This window comes from Sciurus carolinensis, chromosome 11 (genome assembly GCF_902686445.1).
Source record: "Sciurus carolinensis chromosome 11, mSciCar1.2, whole genome shotgun sequence".
In the NCBI taxonomy this organism is placed as follows: Eukaryota; Metazoa; Chordata; class Mammalia; order Rodentia; family Sciuridae; genus Sciurus; species Sciurus carolinensis.
The window spans coordinates 112983798-113003391 of NC_062223.1; the positions used below are offsets into that span (position 1 = coordinate 112983798).

The window sequence follows — 19594 nt, forward strand, 5'->3', positions numbered from 1 at the left end:
GAGAGCCCCGCAGGAACGCACACTCCTGCTTGGCCCGGCCACCCTGCCCCTGCACCCTGCGTTAGTGCTGTCCACATGCCACGGGGTTCCTCTGCTCATTTTTGGAATATTTATACAGCAGGTTTGGATCACATTTTTCTACTAATAAGAATGCTAACATTGTTGTGTAGATAATCAGCGAGGCCTTTATGAAGTTTACACCTTTGCATTATTAAAGGATATAACAGTTCATGTGAACTCTCCAGCGTGTTTCAATTTTATTTAATAGTTGTGTGTCCAACAAAGTATCAAAAGCCCTTTCCCTCCATCTCACATGATAACCAATTACCTAGAGAGACATTTAAATTGGACCTCACATCCGTGGTGTTGTAGTCAAAGGAGCTTCTTTCCTCCCTCATGCGGAGCACTGGTTTTCTCAGCTATCCTACAAGGCCCGCTACTGCCTTAAAATCCTCAGCAGGCAGAGGAGGGGAAAATTCCTTTGCAGAACTGAGGAGGTGGTTGCTCTGGGGACAGGGGCACGGTCTGAGCCACTAGATGCATAACTCTGTAACAAGGTCCTCCAATTACACAGCAACCTTTACCCCTAATGGAGACTGCACAGGGATCTTGAGATAGAAATGAAAGAAGGTCCTCTTTGACCAACTACATTCTGTTTGTAATCACACTCAGATACCTCTCAAAGGCCCCTGAGACCGGCTGTCTGGGTAACAAGTTCCAGGAAGGAGCAAGCAGACATGTAGCATTTTATGAGTGAACCAGACTCCAGCTCAACTATTCTGAGAATCTGACAGTCATGTGGAGGGTTAAGTGACAGAGAGGGAACATCTGCACCCACATCCCATGGCACAATGACTCTGGTTCACCCAGGCATCTGTAAGGCATGAGAGCCATGTTCCCAATTTAAAACATAAGAAAGGAAGTGTCTGCGGGTCTCAGTCTTGGGGCAAGTCAGTTCCCAGTTAAGTAACACCCTCTCCCAAACCAGGAACCACAGAAGACAAACAGCCTGGCAATCTCACTGCCCAGGATGTGGGGAGGCTGCTTCCAAGAAGCCATGTTAGTATGAAGGCGCACTGGTGAGTTAGTCAAGGAGGTCAGGGGAAGATGGTGGCAAAGACAGACCCCTGAAGGTTTTGTATTTTTCCTTTTATGAGATGCAGGAGATGACTTGTCCCTCTAGCTTTCCTGGACTGAACAGTCCTGTGACATCCACCAACGGGGAATAAATGCTGACTTGCCTTGACTACCCCTTCTTCTATGCTGCAGCCTATCCCTCATTTACGGTTCTTTTTGTAAACGAGGCCAGCATCCTCCCCACAACTTGAGCACCGCACTTGCTCTAGATCCTTGGTTCATAGCAGTGCTGGGCTGAGTGGCTCCTTGGTTTTAGGGAAGAGTCTACTTTTTCTCAGTCTATCCAGTACATCAGGCCAAGTCCATTCTGCCAAAACATCAGGGCAAGAGGCATAGCTCCTCCTTGATGATGGATCATAGGATCAGCTGTGATTCAGTGTGATTCAGGAGAGGGACGACCTAGGAATGGTGGTCCCCAGGTACCTTCTGGAGAACTTGCTCAAATCCTGATTCCTGAGCCTATCCCCAGTGATTCTGATTTCAAAGACTTAGGGAGCCCCAGATTCTCAGTTTTTAACCAGAACCCCAGGAATTCCACTGCAGGTGGAGAATCATTGATTTAAATGTTGTTTATGTTTCCTGGCAAAATAAAATCACAAGGATCAAGGATTAAAGATGGAATTTACTTAGCGTTTTAGCCTTCCAGAGAAAGTCCTCAGTGCACAGTATGAACAGTAGCACGAGGGAACCTGTACCACGTTCTGGACACTGTAGAAGGCTGACTTGGAATGACAGGCTCTTGTGGTTGAAGAGGACTTGCAGACATCCTCTACCCAAAACTCTGCCAAGTGCAGGAACCTCATCCAGAGCCTTACAGCATCCCTGCCAAGGGATTGTCCCACCTCCGCCTGAAAGTCCCCAGCCACAGGGAACTCTCCTACCAAGGCAGCTCTCCCTTGTTTTTGACTAGCTCTCTGTGTTAACCCTTTCTCACATGGAGCTGCAATCTGGCCCCACCCCCATAATTAACATCACAGATGCCATACAGAATAAGGCTACCTTTTCCTTCTCCTGACACAACTTTAATTATTTGGAAGCAGTGTTCTCATCTCCAGGTCAAACACTTACTCATCCATGCAATAAATATGTTGTGCGGGGAGCATATTCTGTGAGTCAGGTCAGGGTCAGGGTCAGGGTCAGTCCAGGTGCTGGGGAGACAGAAGAGTGACGGGGCACCTGCTAGGTTATTCTTGAAGGGACAGCCAGTGATAGCAAGATTGTAAATGAATGGAAAAAGTCAAGAAGAGAATACATCAGGGTGACATGGTAGGTACTGAGTGGAGGAGCCTCACTAGGTAAGAAATTAGGTGAGGCCTCTCTGAGAAGGTGACCTGGGACCTGAGACAAACCACAATCAGGGTCTTTTAGGCCAGGAAAAGACTTTGAATTTTATATCAGATGAAAGGAGAGACCACTGCCCTACTTTTTGTTTATGCTGTAGTGCAGTCTTATTGCCACCCCCACATACCTTTTCTCAAATGTTCTTAGCTGGATCTGATGAACCCAGAGCAGAAGCTGTCCTATCCTGCACACAGAGAAGCTTTTCAGAAAGATAGAAGCAGTCACAGAAGAAAATATTTATAAGCCTCAGAATGTAGAATTAGTACCATTGAGTCAAAAAATGGAGACATATCCTCCCACACCAAAAAATACTTACCACTCCTTCTTCAGGAAATGGGCACTTCCCACCGACCCGGTGTTGCTGTCAGGATGCTGCAGTGGCTTCAAGGCCAGCGTCATGATAGATAGGCGATAGTGAATTCCCCATCCCAGGAAACAGCTTGGGATCCTAAAGATCAGGATGGCCTGCATCTTTCTTTGCTTTTGGAGTGGAATGTAGAGGGATGGGGATAGAGAGATGGCTTTGTTCTCGTTCAACCAACCAGAAGAGCCTCTGCATTAGCTGACTGCTGAGAAAATGACCCATTCTAGCTGACAGCTGTGGTCAGCAGCTAATTTCCTGCTGCCAAAGCCCAGAGACAGGTAGCTGAATCCTTGCTAGTCTTGGGCCTTCCTGGGAGATGGGATGGAATCTTTAGAGTAGTGTTGGAAAGGATCAGCCAGAGAGCCAAGGAGGAAAGGCTGGGAAGCAAGCCAATGTCCCAGAGGGGCCAAAAACATTTGCAAGCTAGAAATTCTCCTTCAGCTCAGGCCCCATGTATTATACCCAGAAGAATAGGTTGTGAGTGGTCCTCAGGCGTGTTGGGCTGGTAGTGGAGTAGCACTGCTGTTGGGGCAGCGCTACAGTGCCTGGGTAAGGAACCCTGAAACAGACAGAAGAGTTTCTCTCAGAACACAGATTGCGTGAGAAAAGAAGATTAGGGCCCATCTACAGTGCTGGTTACCCTGGGTTACATAGCCTTCCGTTAAATGGCATGGTACATGATTGGCAGGCCACTGTGCCTAATGTGGCACCTGAGAAAAATGAATCAGGAGTGCCCATATTTCATTATTTCCACACTGATTTATGAATAGAGTTTGGAATAGGTTCTTGCTTCTCACATACCCCTGCCTCCCAGACACTGACCAGAACCACCAAGAGGTCAGCAGGTTCATCCCAAGCAACTAACATTAGTCACAGCCATGAAGGGAACGGACCTGGGGTCTTTTGCGATAGCATCAATAGACCTGGGGGATTGTAGATGGACACCAGGGAGGTAGACAGAGAGGCTGGTCTTTCAGAGTGAGCCCAACCAGAACTGCAACTGGGGGTCCCAGCGCTGCTGGGATGTGAGAATGTGTCCATCTGTGGGTGTCTGTCCTGCGTGTGAGCGTGCCTGTGTGAGCGAGTGTGCAGCTCTGGGTGAGTCCGCCGATTTTCCTGAAGTCTGATCCGAGCGTGCCTGGCTCCCAGATGGTGAGTATTCCCAAACCTTTCACTTTAAAAATCAGACCTGGGGAGTCTTCCATGTCTCCAAATTTACATGAGCTCTCTTTGTCTTCCTGGGGTGCAGAACAAGAGGGTGAGCCATGAGCCCAGTGTACTACAGTGTTGGACTCTTTTGGAGTTATTCCTAAAGAGGGGAGTGTATCCACATCCCATCGGGCCTAAACCCACACACACCAGCCCCATGGAAGCCCTGGGAAATTCTATTTGGAAACCTGATCCTCTCTGTTTCCAGAACCACAGCCCATCCTGAAACCAGCAACCACACTCTGCCTACAATGCAAAACCTTTTGCCCTGATCCAGGGGGCACACACAGTAGTGCCCACTACCGTGTCTTTATCCAGGGTCCTCAGACACTACCTGACGGTGCTCAGTTTGCTCCCAGGACTCACCAGGAGGCCAATTGTGCATGGCTCCAGGGGAGGCTCAGAAGTTGAGGGCTGAGGTGGAGATTTGGCTTCCAGGCCCCACTCTCATCTTGACAGGAGCTCCACGTCCCTGTCCCCTGGATGAGATGAGGCTATCATCCCTCCCTCTGGAAGACGTAGAGACAACCTGTTGCCTCAATACCAGGGTATAGAAGGAGCTGGGCAGGAGTCACTCTGGACATGAATGCCATGGCTTTGAGCTCTAGGCCCCACCCACCCCCAGGGGCTATTGCTTACAGGGTCAGCCAGCTCCATCTCAGTCTGTTAACCACCGACCATCTCTCTCCCACTCAAGCCAACGGCAGCCCCACCTCAGGCCTGAGCACCGGGGCCATCGTGGGCATCCTCATTGTCATCTTCGTGCTGCTCCTGGTGGTCGTGGACATCACCTGCTACTTCCTGAACAAGTGTGGCCTACTTATGTGCATCGCCGTCAACCTGTGTGGAAAAGCTGGGCCCGGAGCTAAGGGCAAGGACATGGAGGAGGGCAAGGCGGCCTTCTCGTGAGTGCAGACCTGCCACCCTGCCAAGGTCTGGGATCTGCCCTAGCCCGGGAGCCCAGTAGTGATCTCACCTCTGAGCCATCTGCTGGTGCCTGTAGTGACCTTTCCCTCAGCTTCACTTTCTCCACTTGGAAACTCTGAGGGGCAAAAAAGCACATGAGAAAAGTCCCTGCAAACACAGTGTCGGGTGGGGTTGGGGGACACCTTTTTAAAAAGCAACCCAACCCCAATCCAGTATATTAGAAGCTTGGACCCAATCCCCATCCAGTATATTAGACTCTCACCAAAGTAGGGAAACCCACAAGATACTCCAAGCAAGGGCCTTGTCAGAGCTAAGCTCCTGGAGAGGAGCTATAGCAGAGGGATCAGCACTTGGGCACACACTGACCTTGCTCTCGTTCATTCATTCATTCATTCGTCACTAAGCAAATATTTACCCAGCAGCTAGTAAGGGCGAGGCACTGTTCCCAGACTCTAGGTTACAACAGGAATGAAACAGATAAAAATTTCTGTCCTCATTTAGCTGATGGTCCAGATACTGCTCCTCCAACAGCACCTGTGCAGAAACAGATACTGAGCCAGTTAGCAAGAGGCTTTGAAGATGGTCACCCAATGGGGCATAGCTTGGGAAAGCTGACAAGGGATGGAGCAAGAAAATAAGTTCTTTAATACCACTGCATGGCAGGCACTGTATATACATGTACATATGTGCACACACACCTATATCTACCTTCTTAAAAGTGCATCCATATGTATATATGTGTGTGTGTTTGAGCACTTACCTATAAGTTGTTGTGCTAAGCACTTCACATGCATTATCACATTTAATTCTCATACCTAGAGGAGGTACATACTATTATTTGCCCCATGTTACAGATGAGGAAACTGAGGCAGGGGTGATGAAATGAGATACTGATGGTCCCACAGCTGTCAAGGATCAGACTGAGACTCGGGTGCTTGTATCTGGCTCTAGATGCCCACCTGGCCAGCTTGGGCTAGAACTAGTTTCCCTGAGTCATAGCTTCTTTTCCTGGGGATACCTGCAATGGCCCCTGATCTCACTACTGAACTCTGTCCACAGGAAAGATGAATCTAAGGAGCCCATCGTGGAAGTTCGAACTGAGGAGGAGCGGACCCCAAACCATGATGGAGGAAAACACACAGAGCCCAACGAGACCACGCCACTGACAGAGCCCGAGTATGTGGGCAGAGAGGGGCTGGCACCTCCTAAGTAGAGTCCCACACCTACCTCACCGCCCTGCTCCCACCTTCCATGCCTCTCACTCGGTTCCCAGCCAAACATGGCAGGCTAAAGTTCTGGAACCCTTGGCCAGAAGACCCACTTGGCTAGGAAATGCCTGGTCCCACTCTCATCAGAGAGAAGGCATTCTTGGTTCTATTTGGGGTGATTGGGTCCCCTTGTGCCACAGAAGTTGGGGACCTACCTGGTAAAGTTTCCTGGCCCTCGTCCACTCAGAAGCCTCAGGATCTTCCAGAGGCCATGACCAGCTATGTTAATAGTGCCTGCCTGCCTACCTGCCTATCAAACATCTTAAGGGTTTGAAGGGAATAGAGTTTCACAGGACCACAAAATCCATGGCTGGAAGAACCCACGGCTCTTAGGAGCCATTGGAGTACTCGTCATCTGCTTATTCCTGACTTTCCCCATCATTTCCCTCAGAAGCCCTGCAGGGTAGCTGGGCTGTGATCCTCTGGGGCCCAGGAAGCCTATAGCAAGGAGACACTGCATGAAGCTGCCTCTCCTGGAATGGAATTCTAGGGCAGGCATGAGAGCCCCTGACGGGTCTGTAGGAGACTGGAGCCCTGTGCAGAGAGCTGGAGGGCCATCAGCAGGGAGGAAAGGCTAGCAGGTCCCTTTGAGACTGCCATGTTCTTTGTCGTCTCCTGTGTCCTCTGATGCCCGCCTGGGCGTGTACTTCCTCTCAGCGTGCTCATTTCTCTGTGGGCCTTTGTTCCTGCCCGTACGTGACTGCATGCCTACCCATGGCCCCTCTCCTTGGCTTCAGCCTTCCTGCCCAGCCTCTCTGTCACGTCTCAGCTTCATTGTCTATTCTCTTCTACTTTCTGTCCTCCCCACAGGCTGCCTGCTGACACCACAGCCACTGTCGAGGACATGCTGCCTTCTGTCACCACTGTCACCACTAACTCTGACACTATCACCGAAACCTTTGCCACTGCTCAGAACAGCCCCACCAGTGAGACCACCACCCTGACCTCCAGTATTGCCCCGCCGGCCACGGCCGCGCCGGACTCAAATTCTGTGCCCGCTGGGCAGGCCACCCCTTCCAAGGGGCCCAGCGTTGCTGCTTCCTCCCCGCCCCCAGCTTCAGCCCCTAAGGTCGCCCCTCTTGTTGACCTGAGTGATACCCCGACCTCAGCTCCTGCCAGCAATTTGTCTTCTAGTGTCCTGGCCAATCAAGGAGCTGTCCTCAGCCCAAGCACCCCTGCCAGTGTGGGGGAGGCCTCCAAGGCCCCTGCGGCCAGCAAGCCGACCCCCGCACCAACCCCCACCCCAGCTGGGACAGCCAGTCCCCTAGCAGCAGCAGCAGCCCCTGCCACAGAAGCCCCCCAGGCCAAGCAGGAGGCTCCCAGCACCAAAGGCCCGGACCCGGAGCCCGCCCAGCCCGGCGCTGCGAAGAGCCCGCCCGAGGCAGCCACAGCCCCCGCTAGCCCGAAGAGCGAGGCTGCCTCCGTCAGCGCCACAAATCCTTCCCAGGGCGAGGACTTTAAAATGGACGAAGGGAACTTCAAGACCCCAGATATTGACCTTGCAAAGGATGTTTTTGCAGCCCTGGGCTCTCCTGCTCCCGCCGCTGGGGCCAGTGGACAAGCCCCTGAGCTTGCTCCTTCCACTGCAGACAGCTCTGTTTCGCCTGCACCAGCAAAGACCGAGTACGGCCTCTCTCTGTCTGCTGTCGTCAGGTTGTGTCCTGTGGTGGTGTGCGTTTGTGCTGTGCTGTGTCCTCCTTGTTAGATGTGTCCTCAGCCTCAACCAGGGCTTCTCGCAGCAGACTCAACCCAGGGTCTGGGATGAGGCAGTAACAGGGGCAGGCAGTAGGGCTCCGTGAACAGAGCAGCCTCCTGCTCTCTAATTAGGCCATGTTAATTATGTTTTATCCTTATCATCCTAGCAGTTTCTGTTTCCCCTAGGGGTGCCTTGCCATCAGGCCACTGACAGCACAGCTTGGGGAGGTGCTAGGGGGCCAAAGTGCCCTTATCTGTCACCTTGGGCCCAGTCAGTGTTATCCAGGGCCAGGCCGAGTCCCCACCAGAAAGTCACCATTGTGCTAAAAGAAAAATGTAGCCCCCACAAGGCCCATGCACAGGGAGAATGCTGTCCAGCAGCCCCATCACACGCTGGCTGAACTGCCCCCATTCAGGTTTCGGACTTTCCCATCCCTGCCCACTACCCCCATTCAGGTTTCTGCGTGTCTTAGAGCAACTGGGAAGACTAGAGGCTCCCAAATACCAAATGCTTCCATAACAGGGTATTTTCTCACCCAGCCCAGCCCACCATACCAGCATCATCCTTAACACGGAGTGGGGTGGGGGAGGGACAGGCCAAAGAGGTGGTTGGGGATGGGGGTGGAGGAGGACCTGCAACCAGTACTGGGAACCCAGCCCAGCACACGTTACTTAGAGCAAGCTGAGCTGCTGCTAAGCAGCTTGTCGAGGTGAAGAAGAGGCTGCCTCAGTCGCCCTCTTCCCCTGCCCCAGGTAAAAACAGCCCTAACATCAAGGTAGGCTGCTCCAGCAGGAAGGACTCCCTCGTGTTTCTGATTCAGGGCTTCTCAGCTTAGGCTGCACTTTAGAATCACCTGGGGTGCTTTTAAAAGTCACTATGTTCAGGGTTTCTGGGGACACAGCCCAGGCATCAGATTCGTAGAGCTCCCAAGTCATTCCAACATGCTTCCAGGGTTGGAGACAAGGGCTGGAATTGGACCCCCTGGAGGGCCTGGCAGAAGTGGGGAGAAGTCTGCAAACCAGGGTCTCAGCCGTGCTATTTTCCTGATTCTCTGCAGGAAGGGCCCTGTAGAAGCAAAGTCGGAGTGCCAGGAGTCAGAAACAAAGCCAGCGCCAGCCGAAGTCAAGACGGTCCCCAACGACGCCACACAAACAAAGGAGAATGAGAGCAAAGCATGATGGGTGACGAGCAACGAGCTGAGATCAAAATAAAAAGTGACACAGCAGCTTCACCAGAGCATTTCCAATACCACACACGCACACACGCGCACACACACAGTCTCATTCCTCTAGTGTCTTTTGCCTTTAAAAAAAAAAAAAAAGCTAAACAGATAAACATGGGATCTCCTTTTTGTAGGTTTATAGAAAGGGCTCCTTTGTTGCACACTCACTTGTAAGAAAATGAGACAAAAAGGTTAAACCCACAGCCAAACTAGGACACTCCGTTCCCTGAAACCATTTAAAAATCAAACAAAAGGACCCCAAATTAAGAATCTAGGAAGCTAAGGAAAAAAAAAAAATCTAGGTTCAGAAAGACCACACTTGGTGTTACCCGATTGGCACAGACCAGTTTCAGAGAAATACTTTCAGGCACTAAGACTAACCGAATGAACAAAGTCCACAGTTTATTTTTATACTTTCAGTCAAGTTCGAACTCTGTAAAACCTCATAAATAAGTTATCATTTCTGTTCACTTTGTATTTGTTCAGTATGCAAAGTGTGTCACCTTTCTAGCTGAATTCAGTTCCCACGTAGACTCTTGTTTTGTAGGAAGAATGCCAAATTGCAGCTTCTGGGGGTAGATCTCAATTTGCAGTATTCGGACTTCTTTTGCTTTCTTTTCCTGCGGCTGTTGTTCTGTTGTTTGTGTTGGTTTTCTCCCTTCCTTTCTGCCAACTTTGTTTTCCAGTGTTTACAGGTTGACAAATGTTTGACTTGGGTTGTGTTTAAATGTCCATGTAAAATAGCTGCTTTTTTGTTGTTGCTGTTGTTGTTGTTGTTGTTGTTGTTGTTTTTCTCTTCTTTTTTTAGAGTAGCAAATACCGCCTAGAGGTAGGTAGGATCCTCTCGGGCTTGCTTTAGCACAGGGTGACTTTACAAAAGATGATTGTTTACAGTGGTTCTACCCCCTTTTCTGATTTGCAGTTTTTGCCTGTGTTCAGCTCAGGTGAAAATCCATCTCATTCTGGAATGGTTTTGCCTTTCTATTTTCAGTTCTTTTTGTGTTTTCTTTGGGGGTTAGACCACTTTCTGATTAGCTGCCACCTGCCTGTATCTGTGACAAAGGATCTGCCTCCCAGGCGTTCTCGCCCTTCCTTTTGAAGGACTCTTTAGGCTTTGTTGAATGAAGCAGAGAAGATTGTATAGTTGGGGCTGGTCTTGGTGAACACACATTTATACCCCAAACATCCCCTTTTTGTAGAAAGCCAAATAAAATATATACATCCCATTTCCTTTTGAGCCCAGAATCTAGATTTGAGCGGAAGAGCATGTGTGCTTCAGGGAATTAGTGTCTTTTTTTGGAAATCTGTTGAAGTCAAGTAACATCGGCCTTCTGTTCATTTTAGGCAGCATTTGTAGAAACAAAGAGAAAAAAAAAAACTACTATCTGGAGTCATAACACAACTTTCCTGGATTGGAAACCAAGTGGGGGAAAAAAATACAGAAACTTTAAGGGGGATGGGAGGGGGGAGAAGGGAAAAGCCAGCCCTTTGTATAGAAATTTTGCTTTTGTTTCTCATTCTACTTTAGAACTGCAAGCTTGTGCACTGTGGATGCGTGAATATTTTAGTGTGAAACGTGTTTTTGTCATAGTATTGAAATAAAACTTCAACATAGTTTGGTTGTGGAAGGTATAGCAGATAGTTCAGAAAAACATTCAGGAAACAAAAATAACTCTTAAAAGGAATCGAAGCCTTTAAACCAAGAAAATGAAATACAGATGATGATGATGGTCATGAAGAGGACGCTAAGTCAACAGAAATTGGTCCTCCTCCGGCATGCGTTCCTTTCCCAAGGTACAAGCAGCGAGAGGCCGGGGTGGCAAGGCTGCCTCTGCGTCCGCTCTGCGGGCTGCTCCCCCCAAGGTTCTGACACTTCTGCAGTCTGATCAGTGGCAATGCTAGATTATAATTTCAAACTGTGAAAAATAATGGTCTTGTCATTTGCTAAATGTGGGGTTATTTTGCATTTTCTCAGCTCCTGGGGATGGAAATGGAGGATCCCAGAATACACAGTCCTGGCCCCTTTGATTGTAGGGTCTGCATAGATCTAGAGTTCAAATGCACAGGCCCTCAGGATGAAGTAGCATGAAGACAGCTCTTAGCGTGCACTCGTAGGAACGGGAGAGTGGGCGCCTGAGGCAGGGAGGGCCTGCTGGAGAGGGGCCAGCTCTTCGGTCTCTAGGCTGTTCACTGAAATTGATTCCTCATCTTGTGATTTTAATGACTTGACTGCCTAGGTCAAAGCCATGAGATCCTTCCTGGAGACCCGGAGACCGTGTATTTCACTCCAAGTGGTTGTGGTTAGGCAAACTAATTTTGGTTCTGTTGGTGAGGAAGACACAGAGGTATAGTCAGCCCTCAGATAACCTGGCCCAGGGCAGCTGACCCCCCAGAACCCTGGCCCGCCATGAGCTGGAACCCAAGACTGCCCACACTTCCGTCTGCAGCTCTTGCTTTTACACATATGTTTGTCTCAGCATGCGTGAGCCTTCCTTTTTACTTTCTTTTCCTTTTTATTTTTAAAGAGCAATGCTTTCTCTAAAATCAAAGAGGGAGTCACTTTATTTTCAAGATCTTCTATCTTTTATGTTAAGAGATAAAAGCTTATAATTTTGCTTTTTTAATTTTTGGAAGGAGGGATCAACTCCACCAGTTTCAGTGTCGATGTGTCTATATGTGTATGTGCCATACATATGTATTCACATGAAGACTGGCTTGGCCAAGTTCTGCGGTAGGGCACTCAGGTGCCACCAGCAGGTCTCCAATCCTGAAGGGCCGCGGTGTATATAGTGCAGCTTTTGAAGTGGAACTCTATTTTCACACTTTTCTATGGAACCTCCCACATCCCAGGTTTTCATCCTAGGCTGTCTGTCTGGATGGCGGTTTTCAAACCTCCATTAACATCCCTACCCAGCATTCTGTACTTCGGGGGCCTTCTCTCTTGTTATAAAACTTTTTACCAAGTGGAACATCAGCACCACCTTTGTTTCCATTCTCACTGGTGTAAATACTGAGTACTAACTGAGAATTTTGACTTTGCATTCTGTCAGAATACTTGTGTTCAATAAAAATTGAAAGAAAAAAAAAGCAGTTATGGTCAAACCAGGCTTTCTTTTGACTAAGTCAGAGTTTCTGTGAATCAAAGGCAGACATGTTGTGGGAGTGGCATTGGTCTGGGTTGTTTTTGTTGTTGTTATTTTTTTGTTTTCTGTTTGGAACCTTGTGAGCAAGGTCAGCTCACCCCTAATGTGTTGAGCTGATGTTGCCTGAATGGTGATGTTTTGTTTTGTTTTGGTTTTGGTTTTGGTTTTGGTTTTTTTTCTCACAGGGGATTAGAGGACTCCTAGTTTAGAAGGGCCCAACATCAGATTCAGAAAGATTTCATTCAAATCATGGTTCTGATTGAACTTGGAAGAGTTACATAATATCCCTGAGACTCTGTTTCCTCTTTAACAGACAGGAAGCACCTAGGGAACATACTTGGTTAGGTACTGGTTGATAGAAAAGAGGATATTACAAAGGCCTAGTATAGTGCTTTCTTGGTTCATAGCAGCTACTCAGTAAAAGGGAGTTAGTGCTGTTGGTATCACAGGCATGTGATATCATCAAACTCAGTTGCAATAACAGCCAATACCTGAGCTTTGAGCTCACAACAGGGAAGCAGATGCATCAGGCATATTCTAGAATAAGCCATGCCTCCCTGCTTTTGCTTTGCTGTGCCCATCAGCATTTAGAGCCATAATTCAGCCCCTGGAGTTTATCAAAGTCTCTGAGCTAAACAAAGGGTCAAGAACCCTGCCTGGACTCAGAATTCTCCTATGTATGCTCCTGTCTGGCTGTAACTAAAAGAAGCAACCACTGCAGTTGGAATTATCCATTAAATGATGGAGTTGAGATTTCCCAAGGGATACCTCACTGAGGAGCCAGGACTAGCGAGGCTCTTCGGGCACCACAGTGTAAACAGGTGCCCATTCTCAGGACTGACTTTGCAGTGCCTGAATCTGAGGATGATGCCTCCTTCATTTTGTGTCCCAGGTGCCTCTCTTCCCTATTCTAATAACACAGAGCCACATGCAGCAAAGGGATTTCCTTTGCTGCTGATTTCCAGCTGCATATGGCACTGTGTGAGGGGTGGTGAGAAACAAAAACACATTGCTTATCAGAAATTGGACAAAACATGAAATGAGGACCTTTTCGTCCTTGCATCCATGAGGGCTTGCTTCCAGAGCCTTCCTCCTCCAGGTTAGTATCCTCCCTGATTGACTCAGTATGTATTAAGCATCTGCCAGGTGCTTGGGATACAGCCGTGAGCAGAACAGCTCTGGTGGAAGTCACATTCAAATGTGGGAGTGAGGTGGATGATAAGCACAGATACTACCTGCATGTTGTGGTAGCCATCAGGACTAATCACAAATACTCCTGCTCTCCTTTTCCTCCATCCAGGCACACAGTAGCATGGCACTTCTCTGCTCATTTAAAGGCAAGCATGACCATGTGACTCAATGAACAGAAGTGGTGTGCATCACTTCTAGACAGAATCTTTGTTATGACTCCACCCCCCCAACACAACAATCAGCAATGCTTCAGGTGGTGGAAGTGCCATTACCTGGACCCAAAGGGAAGGACGTGGACAGAAGACGCGCAACGGACGTGGAGTGTCCATGAATGATAAACCCAGTGGTGGGCTGGTAAATGCTTAACAGCAGGCTCTCCAAGAGAGGAAGGGGGCAGCACAAACTTCACAGACATAAAAGATGCACCTTACAAATAGTAAAACATGCAATACTCTGTTGAAATTGCATATCCCCCATTGATACTCACAGAATGTTTTGGTTCATTTTTGCTGAGATCTTATATCCATAGTCAGCCTATAGTTCCAGTTCACAAATGAGTGCAGTTCCAATCTGAATGTTGCCTGATACATTTACATACATAAATAAGATAAAGTGAAACCTTGAAGATCTATGTCATGACTGTGGTGCCAGGGATTGTTGAATCCATCTGAAGTTTTGAATCTCATAAGTTTTTGAATGCTACAAGAGTACCATCCTGATTTGAGTGTGTGTGTGTGTGTGTGTGTGTGCGCACATGGGCTGCTCACATTGTAATTTAATCAGCATCATAAATATTTACTCCATCACTTTCATAAGCACTAAAATAAATAAATCATAAATCAATCAATCAACCCCTGATTTGTAGCTCTGACCAATTTCAGCTATGTATAAATACTTGCAAAATGACTGGCTTCAGTCTGGCACCCCCAGGTGAGAAGTTAGGTAGAGACACGCAGTAACATGTCATTATAGAGTATTCCCACCATGCCAACACAGTGGACATAAATGCCTCCAAGGGCATAGATCACAGTAATATGTAATAAAAATATTATTATATTAACAAGGGTAAAATGTAATGGAATAATTAAGGGATGCATAACTAATTGTAAGTTTATGTAATTTGACTTGTAAAAATGGCTGTGTATAATAACTGACTCACAAACGTCCTGAAAATTTAACAATTGACTCTCTTGAGCCAGTAAAAGCTGGGTAACCCTTACATCGTAAGCCTCTTAATTTGGGGGCTTGTTACCATGACATTACTTAACCTGTCATGGCTAAATCAGGGAATAGGGAGTGCTATAACTACAAATTCAGGTATTAAGAAATTAAGGAGTGTTCTTATCCGATAGGGCAGTCAGGGTAGTCCTCCAAAAAGAGGTCATTTGAGCAGCCACCTGAAAGAAGTGAACCTTGCAAATACCCGAAGGAAGACAGGCAGGGGAAACAGCAAATGCAAAAGATCCTGAAGAGGGGACTTGGCCTTATCTTTGAGGAACAGCAAGGAGACCAGGGGGGCGGAGCAAAGAATAAATGATGGAGTGGGGCAAAGAATAAAGAGGTAGGAGGTAAGTCAGAAGTATTCGTGAGAGAAGACACATCGGATCATCAGAGCAGTTAGAGTTTTTTCCTTTTCCTTCAAGTGAGATGGAAAGCCAAGTCTGACATAATGCGAGTTTTAAGTGATCACTCTGACTGCTGTGTGGGTAATAGACCACGGGAGGGCAAGCAAGGAGGTATGGATAGCAATTAGGAGGTAGTGATCCAGGTGGGACAATATAGAAGCAAGCCAGTTCCAATGGAGGGGTGGGCAGTGGCCAGATTCTGGGCATATACTGAAGTTAAAGCCAGCCAGACTGGAAAGGGGAGTGGATGTGAGGTTTGAGAGAAGCATCGAGTCTGACTTCAGACTCAAGGTCTAAACAACTGAAAGACTGGAGTTTCCATTGATATTCTAAAGGAATAAAGGAAAAACAGCTTTGGGGGATGCAGGGTTTGGGTACTTTAAGTCCAAGATACCTGTGAATACCCTAGCGGAGTTTTTGAGGTCCAGATTAGACAGACATGGAGGGGCTGTCAGCATGTAGCTTGTATTCAAAACCCTGAGTATAGATTGAGAAGAGACTAGAACTGACCACAGAACCCAAGAAAGAAAACTCACAGGCAGCTCAGTCTCAAAGAGATTTGCCAGAAATCCCTGCTATACCAGGTGCAGCCTCTCCTTGGGGGTCAAGGGTGAGAGGTAGTGACTCCATGTCCCCTTTCCACAATGGTCTCTTTTTCTTCGTCCCTCAACACACAAGTTCCTGAACTTGCGTCCACTGTCCTGATGGCTAGCATGCATGCAAGATTTTTAACTTATAATTAAAAATGATTTCCTGGAATCCTCGTCACTCACTCTGGGCATTTCTGGGCCCACCTCCACACTGTGAGTGCCCTCATCTGGCGCTCAGCATTGAATGACATTTGGAATCACTCCAACAGAGCCAGTGAGAGCGAGACTCCTTCAGATCCTTTCAGAGTAAGGTCGACTCTGAGCTGAGCTTGGATGGCAGAAGCTAGACAGTGAGGGAGACCTCACTGGATTTTATCTGGTAGCCTCCAATCCATACCTCACTCTGGACCTGTGCAGAATGGGAATCTCATCAAGCTACTACTCCCCTCCTCCCAACAAGACCTTCAGTGGCTCCCAACTTCCCTCAGTAAAAAGGCAAATTTCTAATTAGATTTACACAACCATCTTGGTCAGACCTTGCTTAATGCTCATGCTTAATGTTTCTCCATCTTGTACCTGTGTTTCCCGCCCTGCTCGACTGCATGTGTGCCTTAAAGATCCATATTCTCTTCCACCTCCCAGAACTTACACAAATTATGTTTCATTTCCCTTCCTTGCCTGAAACTGTTAAACACTTTTGGACTGTATTTTGAAGATGAATACACAGCTTACAGTCACTTTAATAGAGTTTTCTAAGTTCAGCTCATTTGCCTGGGTCCAGGGTGCCCATGGTATAGGATACTTGGGGTTCAGGATGCCCAGGCATTCTGTCTGACCATAGAGCCCAGAAGGGTGAGAGACCTCTAGACAGTCCCTGTACAATTTTATGGGAACCTGTATCTGCTGTTAGCTTAGGGGGCAAGATAGGTGGTTAGCACAGCACTGGGACTCTGGGGAAAGAGGTTACATGACCTTTAGCAGGTGGGGTGATTATGATGGGGCCAGTAGAAGTAGCAGAGACTATTAGGGAGGTCAGGCTATAACTCTGAATGCTATTCAGGAAAATGCTGTTCAAGGAGAAGCAGCATATGGTCCAGGACTTTAAGTTCTTGATTCAGCTAACATTCCAGAAATCTGACTTACAGAGGTTCTGCGGCATGGTGGTCTGCACCCGTGTGTTGGGACAATCATCATGGGGTGGGTTGTATGCAGAACTATGCATTAGAGTTCATTTCTTTTGCCATCTCCCTACAAGTCTGACCTGTTATCAGATAACAAGGAAAGAAAGGAAGGGTGAAAACATGGCTGCCTTCCTATTAGATGTGACTGTGAAATAATGAAGAGGGATTTTAAGGATGGACAACTTCAGAGACAGAACAGGGAAGAGAAGACACTCAGATAATACTTCTCTCCTCCCTCCTAAACTCCTCATGTAGGTTCTGGGGTTTCTGTAGGCCAATCAGCAAACCTCCCTCACTTTCACCTCTGTGATCATTGAGTGTCTGCCTCATGATCCTTACCTGGTTCTCCCTGGAGACATTGGCTCCTGGAGACTGCTGTTTACTGTGTACCCTGAGTGCCCTAGTGTCTGGGTTCGGGGTGGCCTACCTTTCATGCTCCTGGTTGTCACTCCCAGACAATCATGCTCCCCTCCCTGAGGTTCCCCAGGTTGCCACTGCTGTGTGCAGGCTCCTGACTCTGCCCCTTACTGTGATGACCTGTCTTTAGCCTCTGGACCTCCTCTCTCCTCAACTTTCACCATAACCCTGGGTGCCATATGTGGCCAACCCCTCCAGCACACAAACCCCTCTGCTTGACTATGTCATCTACAGCAACCTCCTTCACTCCACTTAAGCCGCCCCATCTCCTGGCCAAACCCTGGGTCTGACCTTCACTCAAACCAGCCAGCTGAAGCAGAAATTCAGATTCTCTGCTGCTGTCCAGCATTTTCTTTTGTCCAGCCAGCTCACTCAGCTGCCCCCACCTGTGAGTTCTTTGTCCCTGCTCAGTCCTTTACTAATATTCTGACTTCCATGTTTTCCCCTGGTTCCACATCCTCCCTCCACCTCCCTACATGTCCAGCTTCAATTTCCTGGTCCAGCTTGTCAACTACTCACTTGCCAATAGCAGAAACTCTTACCTCAATAGGCTCATGTTACATCTGTCTTATAAAATTCTAGCCCTGGAAAATCACCTGACTGCCATCTCTTTACTTACACCTGGTCAGCTGGGTGCCATTTCACAAAAAGCCACACAACTAGGCACATTCCCACCAGTAACCAAGGTGGTTCTTAAAAGGGCTGTCGGCACCTCCTGAAAATCCTACTGATATTTCTCAATATTGTTCATGTTCTTCTCTACAAAAATGTCTTTACTTTCCCCAAACCAGCCACCCCTTTCATCCCAGTTACCGATGTTCTTCTAAAGGAAAAGGGAAGCGGTCAGAAAGGAACAGCTGCAACTCCCCACTGCAAACCTATGAACACACCCACACCCACGGTCTCCTTCCCCGCTCCTCCTCTTCTTTAGTGGAAGCAGTAGCAGTTCCCCTTTCCATAGCCAGTGTCTTTCCCTGGGCCCCAGCCTTTGTCCTCTACCTTCAAGGGGTCCCTATCCATTCAGGGTCCATTCAAAAAATGGTTACTGAACATCCATCAAGGCCAGGAATGTTCTAGATCCTGGGGAACCAAAGAGTCACCCCACAGAACTTGTGTTCTGGATGAGTATATTTCAGTCGAGGATGACAAGCACCATGATGAAACATACCATGTGAGGTCAGGGGCTAGTAAGCCACCCAGCAGGAGCTACTTTGTGACACAGGTCAATCAGAGATCTCTCTGGAGAGGTGGTGTTTAAGTGGAGATCTGAAAATGAGAGGGAGTGTGCATTCTAAGGGCTATAGCACCCCCTTATCCACATTTTCACTTTCCTTGGTTTCAGTCACCTGTGGTCAACCGTAGCCTAAAAATATTAAATGGAAAATTCCAGAAAGCAACAATTCATGAGTTTTAAATTGCATGCCATTCTGGGTGGTGGGATGAAATGTGTTTTATTATGTTATAACTAGTTATCATTGTTAATCTCTTACTGTGCTAATATATAAATTAAACTTCATCATAGTTATATATGTATAGGAAAAAAACCAGTATTGCACATATTCACATACTCAGTGCTAACCACTAAGGGTCTCGAAATACATCCCTTCAAGTGAGGGGATGCTTCAGTACTTGGAACCCTGCTCTGCTGGCTCCTTCCCTTGAGCTTGCATGGTGGTAAGAGTCTCAAGTGAATATAAAATGCATTTTTAAATATTAAACTTAATTTCTCCTTCAATCTTGTGGGGTGGTCAAAATTTAATCTCCATCAAATTAGGGTCACACCTCTCAACTGTTTTAATGTTGCTGATGAGATCCCCAATTACCTCTCCCACCCACCTCACGCTATTCTCCTCCATACTTGGCGTGCCAGAAAGAGTGGAAAAATTGTATTTCTTGACTGCAGCCTTCTCTTTCTCCCCTCCGGGACCTAATGCCCAAGTGTTCCTTGCTTCCTGAGATGTTCTGTATCACCAACGCCCACACAAGTCCTTGACTCTTATTCATCCCCAGGTCTCAGCTTAGGTATCTTTTGATCAGGTAAGCCTTCCTGCCACCTGATCCAGGCTGCATCCCACTGTTGTATGTTCTGTGCAGGGCAAGTATACAGCTGGCACTCGCCAGCTTGGTGGTATCAGGTTGTTAAAAGATTGAGATACCTCTTTGCATTTGTACATAGCTGCTGTCACCCCAACCCCCTCCACGGGAATCTCCAGGTGGCTCACGACCTCACAACTCCAGTCAGGTAACACCTTGCCTAGAGAGGGATCCAGGGTTGTGCTCCAC

At 47.8% G+C, this 19594-nt stretch overlaps 1 protein-coding gene and 1 long non-coding RNA gene across 18 annotated transcripts in view; one reads left to right on the plus strand and one right to left on the minus strand.

Annotated features, from left to right (window-relative positions):
* The window catches only part of Ncam1 (neural cell adhesion molecule 1), a 291618-nt gene extending 280839 nt beyond the window's left edge, over positions 1 to 10779 (plus strand). For 8 of the 15 annotated variants that reach the window (XM_047516015.1, XM_047516017.1, XM_047516018.1 and 5 more), the window contains 4 exons: positions 4749 to 4956; positions 6038 to 6154; positions 7057 to 7869; positions 9000 to 10779. In XM_047516015.1, coding sequence (XP_047371971.1) covers positions 4749 to 4956; positions 6038 to 6154; positions 7057 to 7869; positions 9000 to 9120 — 1259 coding nt within the window. In that variant the 3' untranslated portion in view covers positions 9121 to 10779. The remainder of the gene's footprint in view (positions 1 to 4748; positions 4957 to 6037; positions 6155 to 7056; positions 7870 to 8999) is intronic. The other 7 variants (XM_047516024.1, XM_047516025.1, XM_047516026.1 and 4 more) reach the window with 1 other exon arrangement.
* On the minus strand, positions 241 to 8050 carry LOC124958206 (uncharacterized). 3 transcript variants are annotated; one of them, XR_007103845.1, is made up of 10 exons: positions 7745 to 8050; positions 5394 to 5512; positions 5028 to 5093; positions 4765 to 4891; positions 4418 to 4560; positions 3305 to 3401; positions 2795 to 2926; positions 2606 to 2662; positions 2206 to 2285; positions 241 to 1716 (listed from the first exon to the last, which is right to left on the minus strand). It is a non-coding gene; the product is annotated as an uncharacterized LOC124958206 (long non-coding RNA). The 3 variants fall into 3 exon arrangements; XR_007103843.1 differs by having other exon boundaries at positions 2795 to 3401; XR_007103844.1 differs by having other exon boundaries at positions 2606 to 2677; positions 2795 to 3401.
* Positions 10780 to 19594: the final 8815 nt, after the last annotated feature.